The sequence below is a fragment of the Eleginops maclovinus genome, chromosome 12 (genome assembly GCF_036324505.1).
Source record: "Eleginops maclovinus isolate JMC-PN-2008 ecotype Puerto Natales chromosome 12, JC_Emac_rtc_rv5, whole genome shotgun sequence".
NCBI lineage: Eukaryota > Metazoa > Chordata > Actinopteri > Perciformes > Eleginopidae > Eleginops > Eleginops maclovinus.
Genome location: NC_086360.1, coordinates 29,281,569 through 29,297,608, shown reverse-complemented (window position 1 = coordinate 29,297,608; position 16,040 = coordinate 29,281,569). Strand labels below are relative to the sequence as shown.

At 49.4% G+C, this 16,040-nt stretch overlaps 1 protein-coding gene across 3 annotated transcripts in view; it reads left to right on the top strand.

Moving 5' to 3' along the window:
* The first annotated feature begins 8,310 nt into the window (after positions 1 to 8,310).
* Positions 8,311 to 16,040, top strand: part of grin1b (glutamate receptor, ionotropic, N-methyl D-aspartate 1b) — a 43,378-nt gene continuing 35,648 nt past the window's right edge. For all 3 annotated transcript variants that reach the window (XM_063897651.1, XM_063897650.1, XM_063897649.1), the window contains exons 1-2: positions 8,311 to 8,763; positions 13,966 to 14,222. In XM_063897651.1, coding sequence (XP_063753721.1) covers position 8,763; positions 13,966 to 14,222 — 258 coding nt within the window. In that variant the 5' untranslated portion in view covers positions 8,311 to 8,762. The remainder of the gene's footprint in view (positions 8,764 to 13,965; positions 14,223 to 16,040) is intronic.

Genomic DNA, 16,040 nt, shown 5'->3' with positions numbered 1-16,040 from the left:
AGAAACACCAACACACACAGGGGAGCAAATCAGCCTCTGATCCCTGCAGGTTGAGTCAGTGTACCCACTTACAAAGAGCTGAACAGTGTGTGATGTTTGTGGTAGGGTTACTCTCACAGTGAGAGACAGAATATCAAAAGGAATCCAGAAAGTAGATTCAAAGAAAGATATCAGTTCATTTGCTTTAATTGGGGGAAATGCGTATCTGATCCCCATGCAGAACCCCTCCCCTTTCTCATGATCAGAGATAGTGGAGCCTCAGGGCGATTGGTGGTCCTTTGGTGCTTCTTCCATCTTCTAATAATCAAACCAGGTGTCTCTCTCTCACCAGGCTGCTGCTGGTGGTCTTGTCTTCTATCCCAGTCTTGTGCTGGTCTACAGTCTGGTCCCTGATGTCCTTAGACATTAGATCCACCATGATCACAAACCTGTCTGTGGTCTGGCCCCCGGTGGAGAGGTTGTAATCTGATGTATTGACTGTGGACAGGTGTGTTTTATCCAGGTAACATCAGGAGCACTTTCTTAAAGCCAGAGGATTATTGAACCGGTCCCTGGGAGCCAGAACCCTTGTTGGTTGCAAGGGGATCAAAACGTACTTCCCCAATTAAAGCATATTAATTGGTATCTTTATTTTAATCTACATTTCTGGATTCTTTTTGATATTCTGTCTCTCACTGTTAGAATAAAGCTACCATAAAAATGACGGACTGTTCATTTCGTTGTGGGTAAACTGACCTGCAGGGATCAGAGGCTGAGTTCCTCCACTGTGTATAAAAATAACAATCATTTAAAGAAACAAACAACTTTCACAAACTAAATAAAAAATAAGAAAAGAAACAGAACAGGTTAAATATATACCGACAGACCGAGCAGGACCAACCTTCATCAAAGAATAAACCTGAGATGAAAAGAAAACAGACGAAAAACGACAGAATAGAAATACAGTAGAGACGCAGGGAGCGTATCTCCAGTTAAATAGAACATACCAACGGCAGAATAAAGAATGTCCCCTATCTTATATTTACTGCCACTCTACTCCTCCCCTCGAAGGACAGCTGTGTTTCTGCTCTGCATTTCCACTCAGCACCGAGGCACGCTTCAGATTTAAATTACAGGTTTGGTTTGTCGTGTTCATGCCGACCGTCTGTACCGAGGCTTCAGTTGTGATGAATCAAATATTGAGTAAGATCTAGTGATCCTCTTCTTGTTGTGTACACACAGCTCGGTGCTCACCCTGCTGGTCTCGACTTCACTAAATGTTCTTTTCATTTCCTTTACTTTCTCCCTGGTTCTGTGGTCCAAGAGAGACAACCGATTCATCCAGACTAACCTTTATCAATGTTCATCAACGCAGCCATGCTGTGGACTACGGAGGAAGACAGATGCTAAACTCCTCCCCCAGGAGGAACGTGCTTTACGGTCCCAGCTGTGTGCGTCTCCCTTTAGTGTCCCCTGGTCTCCAGCTGTGTGCGTCTCTCTTTAGTGTCCCCTGGTCTCCAGCTGTGTGCGTCTCTCTTTAGTGTCCCCTGGTCTCCAGCTGTGTGCGTCTCTCTTTAGTGTCCCCTGGTCCCCACTTGCCGTCTCTTTTTGGGTGCCCCCGGGTCTCCAGCGTTTCGTCTCTTTTAGTGTCCCCGTCCCCCTGGTCTCCCAGTTGGTGGGGGGCCCCTTTTTTAAGTGCCCCCTGGTCTCCAGCGTGCCGCCCGCTTTGGGGTCCCCGGTCTCCACGGTTTTCCCTCTCTCTTAGTGCCCCCGGGCTCCAGCTGTTTGCGTCTCTCTTTAAGTGTCCCCTGGTCCCCAAGCTGTGTCGTTTCTTTTCGGGTTCCCCCCTGGTCCCCCACGGTGTGCTCTCCTTAGGTCCCCTGGTCTCCGCTTTTTCGCCCTCTCTTCAGTGCCCCCCTGGTCTCCAGCTGTGTGCTCCTCTTAGTGCCCCCCTGGTCTCCAGCGGTGTGCGTCTCTCTTAGTGTCCCCGGGGTTCCCAGCGGTGTGCGTCCTCTTTGGGTTCCCCTGGTCCCCAGCGGGTTTTCTCTCTCTTTTGCCCCCGGGTCTCCAGCTGTGGGGCGTCTCTTTTTAGTGTCCCCGGGTCTCCAGCTGTGTGGTCTCTTTTTATTGTCCCCTGGTCTCCAGCTGTGTGCGCCTCTTTATTGCCCCCCTGGTCCCCCGTTGTGTGGTCTCTTTTTAGGGGTCCCCTGGCCCCCTTTGTGTTGTCTCTCTTTAGTGCCCCCGGGCTTTTTTTCCCCAGGGGGGTTTTGCGTTTCTTCTTAGTTTCCCCGGGTTTTCCCCGGGCTGTGTGGGGGTCCTTTCTCTTTTCCCCCTTTGGTCCCACCAGGGGTTTGTCCTCTTTAAGTGTCCCCCGGGCCCCTCCTTTGGGTTGGGGAGCCCTTGCCCCCCAAACCCCCCGTTTGGTTTTTTGGCACCCCCCATAAACCCCCTTGCTAAATTTTCCCTTTTTGCTGAAGTTATCCCCCCCCCCCTAATCAAAAAAGTTGGTTTGAAAAAAGCTCCCTAAAAAGATGTAATCTGGAGTTTCCTGATTTGGTCTCTTGGAACCCCTCCCTGAAGCGCATTTAAAAACTCCTAAAAAAGGAGCCCCTGGACTTGGGTTTTTTTCCCCGGTTGCCTCAAAAACCCCCCGGGAAATGAAAGAAAAAAAAGAAAAAAAAAAAAAATAAAAAAAAAAAAAAAAACAAAAAATAAAAAAAAAAATAAAACCTAAAAAATTTAAATAGACAAAAAAAAATAAAAAAAAAAAAAAAAAAAACAAACAAAAAATTTAACCACCCCCCCCCCCCCACCCCCCCCAACTCCTCGGGCCCTTTTTTTGGGGGGAACCGAAACATCCCCCACCCCCTTTTGGGTTTTAAAATTTTTTTTTTTTTTAAACCGCCTGGGGGTTATCCCAAAGATGCGTTCTCGGGGAAAAAGGGATCCAAGACGAACCCCGGGGGAATCCACGACCCTTCCGGGCGGGGTTCCGGGTTGTTCAAGTATTGTGAAAAGACCCCCCAGCGGTTAAAATCTTGAAATTTTTGAACCTTTTTTTTCAAACCATTGATTCCTTTTTTAAAAGGCCTCTCCGCTTTTTCCGGGTTACTTTGGGGTTTCAATTTGACCCCCGCTTTTGGTGAATGTTTGAGCCCAAAACCTTCCCCGGGACATTTTAACAAAGGGGCCCAACAAACCCCCCACTGTAACAAACCAAACAAAACCCCCCACAAACTTTTCCTACAAACCCCCCACAAACAAACCCACCAAAACCCCCCCACAAACAAAACCCACAACCCCCTTCACAAACAAAACCCACAAAAACCTGGGGGGGAGGGTTCTTTTTGTTTTCCACAAAGATTTTGTGGTGGGGTTTACAGAGGGATCATTTTGGGACCTCTTTGAAGCTTCCGGGGGCCTCCGTCCCCTGGGGGGGTTGTGTAGGGGTTATTTTTTTGTGTGTTGGGGGTTTGTTGGGGGGCCTCAATTTTTGACCCTTGGATGTTGGGGAACAAAAGTTTTTAAAACCCCAGTGGGGTTTCATATACTTTGGTTCCTAAAACCTTCCTTTTTTCCCCCCAAGGTTGAAAAAAAAAAGGGGGTTAAAAAAAAAAAGCCTTCCTGGGACGGGTAACTTGTATTCCCAAAAAATTTGGGTTAGGGGTTTACTTTAAAAGAGTCCTCTCCGGGGGAAGTTCAGGGAAATACATATGAAAGTTTCTACTTTAAAGAGTCCCTCCCTGATTTTCAGGTGTATATCAGTATGTAAACCCTCTACTTAAAGAGTCCTCCCCGCTGAGGTTCAGGGTGTATATCATATGAGGGGTCCCCTATTTAAAAAGAGTCCCCCTCTGATGTTCGGGGTGTATATCATTTAAGTGGGTTCCCCTATTTTAAAGAGTCCTCTCCTGCTGATTTTTCAGTGTATACTTTATGTTTTTTCCTCTACTTTAAAGAGTCCCCTCCTGCTGATTTTTCGGGTTTAAAATATCAGAAATTTAGGTCTCTACTTAAAAAGAGTCCTCCCTGCTGATTTCCCGGGTGTAATCAGTAGGTAGCCTCTATTTTAAAAAAAGTCCTCTCCTGCTGATGTTCAGGTTTTAATTTTCGTTTTTAAAGGTTCCCCTTACGTTTAAAGGGGTCCTCAAACCCGTTTGTGTTCGGGTGAAATATCAGTATTAATTTCCCCTATTTTAAAGAGTCCTCTCCTGCTGATGTTCAGGTGTATATCAGTATGTAGCGTCTCTACTTTAAAGAGTCCTCTCCTGCTGATGTTCAGGTGTATATCAGTATGTAGCGTCTCTACTTTAAAGAGTCCTCTCCTGCTGATGTTCAGGTGTATATCAGTATGTAGTGTCTCTACTTTAAAGAGTCCTCTCCTGCTGATGTTCAGGTGTATATCAGTATGTAGTGTCTCTACTTTAAAGAGTCCTCTCCTGCTGATGTTCAGGTGTATATCAGTATGTAGCGTCTCTACTTTAAAGAGTCCTCTCCTGAAGCGGACACTATATCCATGTTTATGTCCTCTCTGATCTGCTCAACAGTGTTATCACTCAGTTCTTCTCTTACTGAAAAGTTTATCATCGCTCTCCTTTTCTTGTCTCTTGCCGGATCCGATCCTATGCTGTGGCAACATCCCAATGTAACGCAGCGCTTTGGACACTCTACTAGGGGCCAGCATACACCAAGACAATGTATTCACAGTGTATAACTGTGAACGTAAATACCTCCCATCATGTTTCCCCTCCTTTTTTTTGGTAAACTCACTTATTTGAAAGACTAGCTCAGTACGTCTGTGCAGCACAAGTGAATAAAACGAATTCCAAATTGAGCGAAGAGTGTTGGGTTTTGTGAATAAATGTGAAATGATTCTGTTAGCAATTCTGGCTTCAGTTTAACAATCACACTCAATGGATGACACTCACTGTCCTAGTAATTCGCGAATCTGACATTGCGCGCAAGTGGATCTTAAGGCTTTTCCCGAGAAATCGGCAGAGTTTATCCAGATAAACAAACACAGAAGTTACTATGGTCTTCTGATTCTGTCATATCCCCACCACACAGTGCGAGTACGGCGACTCTATTACAGTCAAAGCGACTACTACAAACAAGTTGAACCTGCGATCACCCTGAGGGGACGGAACGGTACATCGTTTATTGTTGTGTCGGCTTGTACATGGTGCGGCTTATATGAGGATTAATCAAGTTTCCAAACCTTTGTCCCGTGTTCCGTGTTGGTGCGGTGGAAACCGTTATTTCCATTCAAACTGTAAAGCGGTAACCGCGCCCCCTCCCACGTCACGTGACCACACTGTTCGGAACCCTGTTAGGACCTCGTTTGAAACTCTTTGATCTCATTAGGAATATGTTCGGGACCTCGTTTGGACTTGATCGGACCTCGTTTGGACTTGATCGGACCTTCTGTAATGTGTTAGGACCTCGGAGGCAGTCCAGAAACTGGCGGGTCGCACACGGCCAGGGAGGGAACACTGGGATTTCAGCCTCTGCAGAACCTTTACATGCACTGAAACCTACAGACCCCCACAGGAGGCAGAGCAGAGGTCCTTAAAAACCACTGAGACCTGTTCCTCTGCATCAGACTCATCATACAGACAGGAAGCTGTGTGTGTGTGTGGGTGTGTGTGTGTGTGTGGGTGTGGGTGTGGGTGTGTGTGTGTGTGTGTGTGTGTGTGTGTGTGAGTGTGTGATTGTGAGTGTGTGTGTGTGTGAGTGTGTGATTGTGTGATTGTGAGCGAGTGAGTAAGTGTGTGTGTGTGAGTGTGTGATTGTGAGTGTGTGTGTGTGTGTGTGGGGGTGTGGGTGTGGGTGTGTGTGTGTGTGTGTGTGTGAGTGTGTGATTGTGAGCGAGTGAGTAAGTGTGTGTGTGTGAGTGTGTGATTGTGAGTGTGTGTGTGTGTGTGTGAGAGTTTGTGTGTGTGTGTGTAAGTGAGTGTGAGTGTGTGTGTGTGAGTGAGTGAGTGTGTGTGAGTGACTGTTTGAGAGTGGTGTGTGTGGTGTGGGTGTGTGAGGATGTGTGTGTGTTGTGAGAGTGTGTGTGTGTGTGTGAGTGTGGTGTTGGGTTGTGTGGAGTGTGGTTGTGTGGGATGGGGTGTTGTGTGAGAGGTGTGGTATGTGTTTGTGTGAGTAAGATGGGTGAGTGGTGGGTGATGATGAGTTTAGTGTGTGTGGAGTGACTGTTTGAGAGTGTGTGTGGGTGTGTGTGTGTGTGTGAGAGTGTGGTGTGTGTGTGGAGTGTGTGTGTGTGTGTGTTGTGTGTGTGTGTGGTGTGTGAGTGTGTGATTGTGAGCGAGTGAGTAAGTGTGTGTGTGTGAGTGTGTGATTGTGAGTTGTGTGTGGTGTGTGTGTGAGTGTTGTGTGTGTGTGTGTAAGTGAGTGTGGTGTTGGTGTGAGTGAGTGAGTGTGTGGATGATAGAGTGTGTGTGTGTATGTGTGTTGGGTGTGTGGAGTGTGTGTGTGTGTGTGAGAGTGTGTGTGTGTGTGTGGAGTGTGGTGTGAGTGTGAGTGTGTGTGTGTGTGTGGTGTGTTTTGAGAGTGTGTGTGTGTGTGTGTGGTGTGTGTGTGTGTGTGTGGTGGTGTGGTGGTGGAGGTGTGTGTGTGTGAGATGTGTGTGTGGTGTGTGTGTGGAGTGTGTGGTGTGTGGTGTGTGTGTGTTGTGTTTGTGAGAGTGTGTTGTTGTGGTGTGTGTAGTGTGTGTGGTGGGTGTTGTGATGTGTGGTGTTGTGTGAGTGAGTGTGTGTAGGTGTGTGTTTGTGAAGAGTGTGTGTGTGGAGTGTGTGTGTTGTGTGAGTGTGTGTTGTGAGCTAGTGGTGTGTGGTGTGTGATGTGTTGTGAGAGTGTGTGTGTGTGTGAGAGTGTGTGTGTGGTGTGTGGGTGATGGTGTGTGTGTGTTGTGGTGTGAGTGTGTGTGTGTGAGGGGATGTGTGTGAGTGATGTGTTGAGAGTGTGTGTGTGTGTGTGTGTGAGAGAGTGTGTGTGTGAGTGAGTGGGTTTGAGAGAGTGTGTGTGTGTGTGTGTGTGTGTGTGTGTGTGTGTGGTGTGTGTGTGTGTGTGTGTTTGTGAGAGTGTGTGTGTGAGAGTGTGTGTGTAAATTTACACTGTGTGTGAGTGTGTGTGTTTGAGAGAGTGTGTTTGTGAGAGTGTGTGTGGTGTGAGAGTGTGTGTGTTAATTACACTGTGTGTGGTGGGGGTTGGTGGAAGCTTGTTTCCGTGGCAACCGCAGCAGGGATGTGGGGCTGCATCCCCGTTTCCCGTAGCAACAGGGGGGGTGATGAATGTGATTCAAAAACAACACAGAAGAAGAAGAGGAGGGGGAGGAGGAGGGGCTTCTTCAGGGCCAGCCCCCCCCCACCCCCCTCTGTTTACTGATCATTGATTTCAGACCACAGGGTGACGGGGGATCAGAGCTGCTCAGCGTGCCCCCCCCCCAGACGCAGAGAAACTCAGACGGGTCGATACCAACACGGTGACCCCACCCCCCTCATATATACATGTACACACACACACACACACACACACACACACACACACACACACACACACACACACACACACACACACACACACACACACACACACACACACACACACTGTCGTGATTGATTTCCACATGCACACCTGTGAAACAGGGCAGTTGCTGAATGCCAGTATTTTCTCCACTCAGGGTCAGCTGACCTGCGCTAATCTTCATGTGGACATGTTGAACAGAGCCCCCTACGGGCTTCCTCACTTATAGAGCGCCTGAATATTCAGAAAGGCCGGGCTGATCATAAAATACAGGTATATGTGAGAGCAGTAGCAGCTTGTGTCCACCAGGTGCCCTCACACCTGCTCACCTGTCTGCAGCTTCAGCTTCCACCTCCTGTCAGAAAATCACAGTTTGAGATTTAGATTTGAAAAGGTACTCCCATTTTACAGTAAATCCTTTTACACTTTAATAAAAGAGCTGGATTTAAAACAGCCCATAATGAGTTGGTTTTGTGCTGGGTTCAACTAGGTCATTATTCAATAGCTCATCGATGGCTCATCATTTCTGTCATTTGTACTGACAGTAACATCGCTGAATGTATCTCAAACTGATACAAACCCCAATAACACATTCTGAAAAGATTGCATGCAAATATAAAGGGATGGAAAATGTTTAGATGAAGTATAAATGTCGAGGTGTGCCTTGTGCGCGCGGGGACGAGCACGTGTCGCTTCATTAATTCAACAAAACACCAGAAAGACGCTCGTGCATGCGCTCCAGCGGCTCCTCGCCTCCTCCTGCCTGTCTTTGGGCACGCGCAGGGCAAGAGCGCGCGTCAGGATCCAAGGACGAGCTTCAGGTCATCTGAAAGTCCGCGAGCATCTTCCGACAGACACCGAGCACCGGAGGAGACAACCGGGACAACCGGGACTCATTGATCAATAACACGGACCGAGCAGAGCACGTGACGGTGTGTGTGGAGAGACGCGTTGCAGCGCGCGGTGAATCAACAGGACGAGATCAACAATGTCACCGGGTATTAATGCCGTTAACATGTGAGAGAAAAACAGCACCCCCCCTACAGAAGAGAACAGGCTCCGGTGAGGAAAAACACAATCGTGACCGGAGCTTTCCCCCGGTTTAACATTTGATCCATTTATTAATTATTATTAAATCAACAACCTGAGAGGCGCGCGCCCCCCGGGCTGACACCGGGAGGATGACCAGGATCTAAATAAATCACGGACGGAGAAATCAACAGGAGAGCACGCAGTACCGGAATCCGTTCTGCAACAGTAAGTCACTTTATTCATCCTCTCACCACACACACAGGGACGGTGTCAGGGTACGGAACCGGTTCTGATCCATCTGTAATCAGTCTGAAACCCACAGACATGGATCCTGAGTCTGGTTCAAAGTTGATTTTATTCTAGAAGAAACCCGAACCCTCCGCGGAAGCATTCATTATCAGGACTGCTCCTTCAGGAGGAAAAGCTCAGCGTGTCTGATTGACATAAACATGGGCGGTTCTGGGGGGGGGGGGGGGGGGGGGGCTCCAAAACAATAGATCTATGATAATATAATTCATGTAAAATACTAAGAGGCAGGAACCCTTAGTGGTCCCACTGAGGGGCACACTCTGAATCTGACCCATCCCAGGGGGCTGCCAGGTGTACGGGGAGCAGGGTAGGGAACGCTGCCTTGCTCAGGGACACCTCGGTAGCGGTGGGTCTCTCCGGGACTTGAACCGGTGACCTTCCAGTTCCCAAGCCGAGTGGAATTCCCCACCGCCCTCAGTTACCTGGGTCAAAGTTAACGGGGATTTTTTTGGGTAAAATCTCAACAAATATTAAGAAAGAAAACAAAACCAGCGCTGAGGAAATGTATTTCCCCAAACGTCTCTCAATGTTCTGTACCTCGGTCCGAAGAAACAAACAAATATAAAGAAATGTTTCTAAAAGTCATCGGCACTAAACCACACTCTGAGTTGTTCAGGTTCTGCTCGTCTTCCCGCTCTTTGTGGTGGTTTTGCATTTATGGTTATGATTGATTCTGCATGTCCATATTCTGTTCATGGACAAACACTCGCTGTCCCTCAGGACCTCTCCTTCTGGCCCCATCAGTTAAATGTGTCTATAGCTGTCGCTGCACATAGTTGATTTAATATTCCTGCCCCCCCCCCCCCCCCCCCCCCCCCTTCTTAGAGAAAGCATGATCATGTTGGTGTTCAAATATAGAATTGATCTCCAAAAAGACTCGGCCTTCTTCTGGAGAGGAAGTGAAGGAACCGGAGCTCTGGATCTATTTGTTGTTGGAGGTGCGATATATGACTCAGCAGCTTTAAGACGTGAAGTCACTATTATTTTCAGCTTCTCTCTGATGCAGGACTTACACCTGAAAGTGGACGGGGCCTAATTTAGACCGGAAGTGACGTCAGCGCCTCATGCTGTATTCTTCTACAAAAACCCCTGGCATTATGAGATGCTCGTTAGTACTGCTAGAAAGGGTGTTGCATTCAGGCGGTGTCGTTAACATCTGAAACAGTATGATCTCACTGGGAGCAGCCAGCGTAGGATCAACAGGTTTGAAATCTCACCTGTGTTGCTGAAGAAGAAGAAGATGCAATCAATCAACCAATCCAGTCCAGGTGAAGCAGCCAATCACCAACCTTCCAAACGAACATTCCAAAGTATGTGATTGGTCCGCAGAAGACTTGGGCGGGACCAACATCAAAGTGTTGTTGGTGTGTGAGAATATTCAGAACCACGTTTTGGAGCAGAGGCCTGTACCACGAAGCAGGGTTAGCGGTTAGCGAGCTAGCTTCAGGTTCACTCTGTTTCTGGTCCTACGACGCTGGTTCACTTCTTACCGGATATACAGTGATATTATAAAGCTGTCAATTCACGCATTCAAACAGTCGTAGTTTTTACCAGCTGTTCTTCCTGCACCTCCAGCTGTGCTGCTGTGATCCTGGATCAAGAGTTTAACTCAGGTTTAAAGAGGAACTTGTTATTTATCGAACATGAACTCTTCATTCATGACGTATGACCAGTGGCGGCCCCTGAAAGAAACTCGGGGCCAATATTTTTCTGATAATGATAAAGGTGGCCCATTCAATAGGTACATTAAGAAAGCCCATATCAATTAGTGGTTAGAAGATGAACTCAGACAGAGACCCCTCTCGCTCCAGAAGGGACAGCTGGACAGCTGTGGAGCAAAGCTGCATCAGGAGCCTCTAGAAGCAGAAATGGTGTGGGTCCAAGAAATGATTCTACTTATTATATTCATTATTTACATGAATCCAATGATGTAAAACTGATCAACAGGCCAACAGATATGTTCAGAACCACATAAAGACAGGGGCAGCATTCAGGTATTCACTGACTGAACACCGTAGCCTGTTTCAGATGCTCATCAACAGCTTCATCTAACTGAGCCACGAAGTCGAGCAGTCCGAGAAAGATGCCAGGGTTGGTGGAGCCCTCAGTTTCATCTTTGCCTCGCAAAGCCAGCTCAAACACCCCGCAGAATTTCACACACTGGAACAGCCGGTTGAGGACGTGGCGGTTCTGGCTCACCTCACCATTGTGGCGACGAACAGCCAGCCTGTATCCCTCATCCAGTGGAGGGGCAATGTTCCCCCTCCCAAAAGACCTCCAGCAGCTACCCGTGTGGATCTTCCACAGCTCATGTTTCTGTGTGTGCTCAGAGAGATGCTGCATATCTGTGACACCAGTCACCTCCAAGCATTGTCTGCCGTGCCCCCTCCAGGGTGAACCCGTAGGCAGGGGTAGCAGAAGACTGCGTTGGCTACCTCACAGCCGGCTAGATAGGATTTTCACTCATACCAATTTGTAGAAGATCCTCGAGGGTAGGCCCCCCCCCCTTGTAGAAACTTGTCGAATGGTTAAATCTGGTCTTGGAGGTCTTTGTTTTAATACCCATGTATCTGGATTTGCACTCCGACTAAAAGGAACTTCTCTCAAAGACACGATGGAGCTGCACTGAACACCAGCCCTCTTGAGAGTAGTCAGTGACTTGATCGGAGAAGCTGCCCGCTTTTTTTCTCAGGTACATATGAAGAAAGCGCGGAAGGGCAAGCCCTCCCGGAACCCTGAGAGACTGCATTGAAAGCTCTGATATTTGAAAGAAACACCTGAGCGCTCAGACTCACACCTGAGAGCTCAGACTCATACCTGAGAGCTCAGACACACACCTGATAGCTCAGAGTCATACCTGAGGAGGAAGAGAGAAACGATGCCAGGTCTAGAAATATCGACCTTCAGAAGAGCACCTGAAGGCACCGTTGAGTTTGTGAAGTCGGCAGGAGAATGCATTCAGTGTTTGAACCCATCATGTGTGAGACTGAATGCTCACCCATAATGCAGCCCGACTGGTCTTCCATGCCCCCCAGTCCCCCCCCACCACACCTCTCCTCTGCTCCTTCACTAGCTGCCAGAGTCCTCTTCAAGTCCTGGGTCCTGGTCTACCGAGCTGTTAGGGTATCTGGTCCTTCCTACCTCCAGGACATGGTCAACCTCACTCCAGCCCTCAGAGGAACCAGGTCCCCCCCCAACAAAGACCTGTCTGCTATCCTGGCTCCTGCAGAGGGTTTACATATCGTCCGTCTCAAACTGAAGTCCCCCTGTCTCTCTGATGGAGTCTACCTGAAGCAGCAGCTCTTATTATGGTCTGGACTATCTGAAGTGAACATGCCAGCTGTTCTTGTCGTCCTCAGTTTGAATCGTTGTTGTTTATTGCATTTATTGAACGTCGCTTTGGAGAAAAGCCTCAGCTAAATGCTGTGTGAGACCTTCAGAGTGTGTGTGAGACCCTCAGAGTGTGTGTGAGACCTTCAGAGTGTGTGTGAGACCCTCAGAGTGTGTGTGAGACCCTCAGAGTGTGTGTGAGACCTTCAGAGTGTGTGTGAGACCCTCAGAGTGTGTGTGAGACCTTCAGAGTGTGTGTGAGACCTTCAGAGTGTGTGTGAGACCCTCAGAGTGTGTGTGAGCCCTTCAGAGTGTGTGTGAGACCTTCAGAGTGTGTGTGAGACCCTCAGAGTGTGTGTGAGCCCTTCCGAGTGTGTGTGAGACCTTCAGAGTGTGTGTGAGACCCTCAGAGTGTGTGTGAAACCTTCAGAGTGTGTGTGAGACTTTCAGAGTGTGTGTGAAACCTTCAGAGTGTGTGTGAGACCCTCAGAGTGTGTGTGAAACCTTCAGAGTGTGTGTGAGACCTTCAGAGTGTGTGTGAGACCTTCAGAGTGTGTGTGAGACCCTCAGAGTGTGTGTGAAACCTTCAGAGTGTGTGTGAGACCTTCAGAGTGTGTGTGAGACCTTCAGAGTGTGTGTGAGACCTTCAGAGTGTGTGTGAGACCCTCAGAGTGTGTGTGAGACCTTCAGAGTGTGTGTGAAACCTTCAGAGTGTGTGTGAGACCCTCAGAGTGTGTGTGAAACCTTCAGAGTGTGTGTGAGACCCTCAGAGTATTTCCTCCCCAGACTCCAGGAGTATTTCCTGTGATGAATGACTTTGGTGCGTACCGGACAGACTTTAAATCCTCCCTCAAGGAGAGACGACCCCCGTGGCTCAGTAATGCTACGATCTTTCTGATCAGGAACCTGGAAGTTATCGGGTTAATAATGAATTATAATAATTGGAGCTTTCCCGGAATATCTACTATAAATAATCCTCAGTCGTGTGAGACTGATAACTAAAGAGCTGCAACAGGCGGGGAGTTTCTGTAATGTCCACGTGTCGCCCAGACTGTGAACGCTGTCAGAGGGTGAGCTCACACACGGCTGCTGCGCTCTCACACACAATATAAACAACACAACAACAGAGAGCGACACTGCTGTTCTGGCCTGGTGTTCAAAGCAACGACGGCAGGAACCCAGCAGGGGGGGTGGGGGTGTTCCACTGATTGACTATTGATAATAATGGGGGGGGGGTTACTGACATTGAGGTGGAGCTGGTTGTCCTCACAAGTGTGTGCTAGTCCAGGACGTGTGGTGCTGTGAGAAAAGGGACCAGGGTCGTTTGGACCTCCGGTCTCAGGGTGCAGCCCGCTCTGCCTGAGGGGGCTCTCGTGCACTCACTCAACAGAGCGAGGCTTCACTCTGCAGCTGAGCGGCTCCCTGCTCATCAGCTCACTTATGACATGGCTCCTCACCGGAGATTTCTGACCAGAATACAGAGTTTAAAATGACTGTATTCTAACGTCTCCTCCAAACCTCCTCAGCCGGTTCATCATGAATCAGGCTTCCTGTTTCCAGGACTCCACTGTGTGTCTGTGGGCACAGAAGAGTGTGTTCTGGGCCGGACTTCCATCAGCTGTACTTTGAGGTTACTGATAATTAGCTAATGTTAGCATGCTAACACGCTAAGCTAAGATGCTCAACATCCAAACAGAAATTACATTCATCAGGAACAAAGTCTGAACAGGACGCTGGTCAGCATGTTGATCTCAAATCTCTCCCCCCCCCCCCGCCCGACCCCATCAGTGGAGCTCCATGGCGTACTCCTCCTCGCCCTGCTGCAGCTGCTCTCGGTGGCTCGGGGGGGCTGTGAGCCCCGGCAGGTGAACCTGGGCGCTGTGCTGAGTCAGAAGAGATACGAGCAGGTGTTCAAGGACGCGGTGAGCACCGCCAACCTGCTGTACGGGAGGGACAAGTTCCGGATGAACGCCATCTCCGTCACGCACAAGCCCAACGCCATCCAGATGGCCCTGTCCGTCTGCGAGGACCTCATCTCCAACCAGGTGAGACTCACCCGCTCACCTGACTCACCTTGTGACCTGACTCCCCCTCTCACCTGACTCCCCCTGTCACTTGACTCACCCTGTCACCTGATTCACTCTGTCACCTGACTCACCCGCTCACCTGACTCCCCTTCTCACCTGACTCACCCTGTGACCGGACTCCCCCCTCTCACCTGACTCCCCCTGTCACTTGACTCACCCTATCACCTGATTCACTCTGTCACCTGACTCACCCACTCACCTGACTCCCCCTCTCACCTGACTCACCGTGACCTGACTGCCCGTCACCTGACTCACCCTCTCACCTGATTCACCCTCTCACCTGACTCACCCTGTCACCTGACTCACCCTGTGACCAGACTCACCCTCTAAGCTGACTCACCCTCTCACCGGACTCACCCGCTCACCGGACTCACCCTGTCACCTGACTCACTCTGTCACCAGACTTACCCTCTCACCTGACTCACCCTCTCACCTGACTCACCCTGTGACCAGACTCACCCTCTAACCAAACTCACCCTCTCACCTGACTCCCCCTCTCACCTGACTCACCGTGACCTGACTGCCCCTGTCACCTGACTCACCCTCTCACCTGACTCCCCCGCTCACCTGACTCACCCTCTAAGCTGACTCAGCCGCTCAACTGAAACCCTCTCACCTGACTCACCCTCTAAACTGACTCACCCTCTCACCTGACTCACCCTCTCACCGGACTCACCCTGCCACTTGACTCACCCTGCCACCTGACTCACCCTGTCACCTGACTCACCCTCTCACCTGACTCACCCTCTCACCTGACTCACCCTGTGACCAGACTCACCTTCTAAGCTGACTCACCCTCTCACCGGACTCACCCGCTCACCTGACTCACCCTGTGACCAGACTCACCTTCTAAGCTGACTCACCCTCTCACCGGACTCACCCGCTCACCTGACTCACCCTCTCACCTGGCTCACCCTCTAAACTGACTCACTCTGTCACCAGACTTACCCTCTCACCTGACTCACCCTCTCACCTGACTCACCCTCTCACCTGACTGCCCCTGTCACCTGACTCCCCCTCTCACCTGACTCACTCTGTCACCAGACTCACCCTCTCACCTGACTCACCCTCTCACCTGACTGCCCCTGTCACCTGACTCCCCCTCTCACCTGACTCACCCTCTCACCTGACTCACCCTGTGACCAGATTCACCCTCTAAGCTGACTCACTCTCTCACCGGACTCACCCGCTCACCTGACTCACCCTCTAAGCTGACTCACCCTCTCACCGGACTCACCCACTCACCTGGCTCACCCTCTAAACCGACTCACCTGCTCACCTGACTCACCCTCTCACCTGACTCACCCTCTCACTTGACTCACCCTCTCACCGGACTCACCCTGTCACCTGACTCACCCTGCCACCTGACTCACCCTGTCACCGGACTCACCCTGTCAGCTGACTCACTCTGTCACCTGACTCACTCTGTCACCTGACTCACTCTGTCACTGGACTCACCCTCTCACCGCACTCACCCTGCCACTTGACTCACCCTGCCATCTGACTCACCCTGCCACCTGACTCACCCTGTCACCTGATTCACCCTGTCAGCTGACTCACCCTGTCAGCAACATTTAAATGTGACAGTAATAAAGTTGGAACAAAGATAATATTGTAAACTTCAAAACTTCAAATCATTTATAAAGTTCTTTCAAATATCACAATACTTTAACACATATAACTTCATCTACAAAACGTTTGTACCTTTAATCAAAATAATCCAAAATAGGGAAAATTATAATTCTATTTAATATATTAATACATATCAATAATAAC